This window comes from Sapajus apella, unplaced genomic scaffold (genome assembly GCF_009761245.1).
Source record: "Sapajus apella isolate SASKATOON/1434 unplaced genomic scaffold, GSC_monkey_1.0 scaffold48, whole genome shotgun sequence".
Taxonomy (NCBI): Eukaryota; Metazoa; Chordata; class Mammalia; order Primates; family Cebidae; genus Sapajus; species Sapajus apella.
In genome coordinates, this window is record NW_022436988.1 from 256,211 (window position 1) to 259,029 (window position 2,819).

General features: G+C 55.7%; 1 protein-coding gene across 5 annotated transcripts in view; it reads right to left on the reverse strand.

Moving 5' to 3' along the window:
- Positions 1-2,819, reverse strand: part of TBCD (tubulin folding cofactor D) — a 186,415-nt gene that overhangs the window by 40,218 nt on the left and 143,378 nt on the right. For all 5 annotated transcript variants that reach the window (XR_004257686.1, XM_032241194.1, XM_032241191.1 and 2 more), the window contains 2 exons: positions 2,659-2,719; positions 972-994 (listed from right to left, as the gene is read on the reverse strand). Coding sequence is in view for 4 of the 5 variants with exons in the window: in XM_032241194.1 (XP_032097085.1) it covers positions 972-994; positions 2,659-2,719 (84 nt within the window). In the remaining variant the exon portion in view is untranslated. The remainder of the gene's footprint in view (positions 1-971; positions 995-2,658; positions 2,720-2,819) is intronic.

A 2,819-nucleotide genomic window follows, 5' to 3' on the forward strand; every position in this document is an offset into this window, starting at 1 on the left:
TAGGCTGGGCGCAGGGAAAGAGGCTGGGCGCAGGGAGACAGGCTGGGTGCAGGAAGACAGGCTGGGTGCAGGAAGACAGGCTGGGCGCAGGGAAAGAGGCTGGGTGCAAGAAAACAGGCTGGGCGCAGGTAGGGTGGGCGCAGAAAGAGGTCGGCGCAGGGAGACAGGCTGGGCACCAGGAGCCTGAGAAGAGGCAGACTCCGGCAGCAGCAAGAGATCTCTACTTGCCCAGAGGGCCCACGTTCAGAGCCAACCACACCAAGGGGTCACGTGTGGAGGGGACATGGAGCGGCAGGGTGGGGAAAGGGGCAGAGCAGCTGAGGAAGTCACAAGCACATGCCCCACACCCTGTGATGCTGCTCCTGGTAGTCAGCAAGAGACGTGAAAGGCACCAAGACCTGTATGTCTAGATATGCACAGCAGCTTTCCTACAACAGCCAAATGCTGGAAACCCAAACGGCCCCGGCTGCTGAGTGGATCCCAAGCCGCTGTGCATGCACACCACGAACACGACTCAGCACTAGGAAGAAACACGACTCAGCAATGGGAAGGAGCACGCAGCAACACAGGCACATCTCAAAGACACCACATTGGTGGATAAACCAGACTCTGAGGCTTCCTACTGTGTGATGCCCTCGGCAGGAAAAGCAAAGCCATCTGTCAGAGCAGACAGGCTGCCTGAGCTGCAGAGGCACAGAGGGAAACTCTCAGGGAGGCGCTGGCCAGATTTCAGGGTTGGGGAGGCCACACCCGAGCCTGTGACCAGCAAGCCTGGGACGAGGAAACACAATGACACCTGCAGAGCCGAAAACCCAGCGAGGTCAGACCCTCGCGCACCTCCAGCGGCGAGCTGGGCGAGGGCTGGCTGCTCAACCCAACACACACGGGCGGGGGCGGGCAGTGAACACACCCCCGCCTGCTCCCGACAGCGCAGCTCACAAACGTGAGAACTTCGGTTTTGTAAAGCTCACCTGTATAACCGACGATCGTAGAGCTAAAAACAAAAAAGGGAAAGTTATTTAATAAATGTGCAATTAATATGTATATACCAACAAATGTCCAAACAAGAACAAGGAGAAAATGTCAGAAGGCACTGCGCCAGCCAGGAGAGCCGGCTGGAGGGCCAGGGACAGGGGCTCACCTGCTGATGCAGACAGCCTTATTTACCCTCCAGACGGCCCCAGAGATCACCTGGTGGGGAAACTGAGGCACAGAGAGGGCGGTCAGAGCGGGGCGCTAGAGCCACCTGCATTCTGGCCCCAGGTCCAACACAGAACCCACCAGGCAGCCTCTTGGGCAAAAAGTAATTGGTGCCAAACAGGGTTCTGACGTCTTTTTTTTTTTCCATGAGACAGCATCTCACTCTGTCGCCAGGCTGGAGTGCAGGGGCGCGATCTCGGCTCACTGCAACCTCCGCCTCCCAGGTTCAAGTGATTCTCCTGCCTCAGCCTCCCAAGTAGCTGGGATTACAGGTGTGCACCTCCACACCCGGCTAATGTTAGCCAAGCTGGTCTCGATCTCTTGACCTCGTGATCTGCCCGCCTCAGCCTCCCAAAATGCTGGGATTACAGGCATGAGCCACCATGCCCAGCCCTGCTGTTTCTTTTTCTTTAAAAGGTCTTAAAAGCCACATTGTGATTACCACTACAACTAAAAGTTTGCCAAAAATTTTACTAAACTCTTTCAAATATATTCTTTAATTCTCACAACTCAAGGAAATAGGTTTTATTACTGCCTATATTTTACAGAGAAAGGGAGCCACGGCTCACAGCCTCCATGGGGAGGCCACGCTCATGGCCGCTGCCCGCACCACCTCCCTGTCTGCACTCTGCAGCCATGCTTGTCTCAGTTAGTGGGGGAGGGCCAGACACAACTTTAAAAGTGAAAATCATAAACAAACAAAGCGGCTTTGCCAAAATCATAAAGCAAGTTACTGGCAAAAATAGGATACGAATCCGAGAGGTGACTCTTAAAGAATACAAAGCTATTTAAAACGACGGACAGTAAACCATGTAATCCCTTGTGAGTAATTCTGATACTCTCCTGTAACACCAAGATCCACAGATCATACTTTACCTGTGGGTCACAGAAGCCTTTGAGAGTCTCTAAAATCCCAGAAAAATGAACACACCATCTCTTCAGAGAAATACACAAAATTCTGGTATACACTCAGGTGACGCCAGACCCCAGCTGCAGGCGCAAGGCCGGAAACCAGAGGCTTCTGTGCTCGTTCTGTGTGCCCCCAACTCCGTGAAAGCCCGGGACCTGACGCCGCACCCAGCGTCGGCAACGCTCCATCCTAGGACTGCAGCCGGGCGCCCAGGAGGGAAACCGCACTCCAGCTGCAGCCAAAATCTCCACCAGCTGCACTGGCTGAATAGGCCTTCCTCGGAGACTGAGGACATGCTAGAGCGTGCACAGCAAGTCTGCACTCACTTCCCCGCCCAAGGCAACCCCTCGAGGCGGCTGGTCACAAGCCTGATGCCAGAGGAGAGCCGGTTCCCAGCGCAATCACACCCCAGGTCCTCCAGTGGGCCCAGGACTGATGGAGCACAGTGGCCTCGAGGACTGCAGACCTCGCCTGGTGAAGGCAGGAGGCCCTGAGGGGGCAGGCCCTGCAACCCTCCTAAGGGGCCCACCTAGAGGCTGCACACAAACCTGCTGGTGAATCTGCTTCAGGCCCTGCAACGCCTGCTCATCCAGATGGTCCGTGACAGGCCTGCGGAAGTTCAAACACAGCGCTATGGTCACAGCCTCCAAGACCCTAACCCCGGGTACGCTCAGAGGAGCTGAGGTCACACTCCCCAAGACCCTAACCC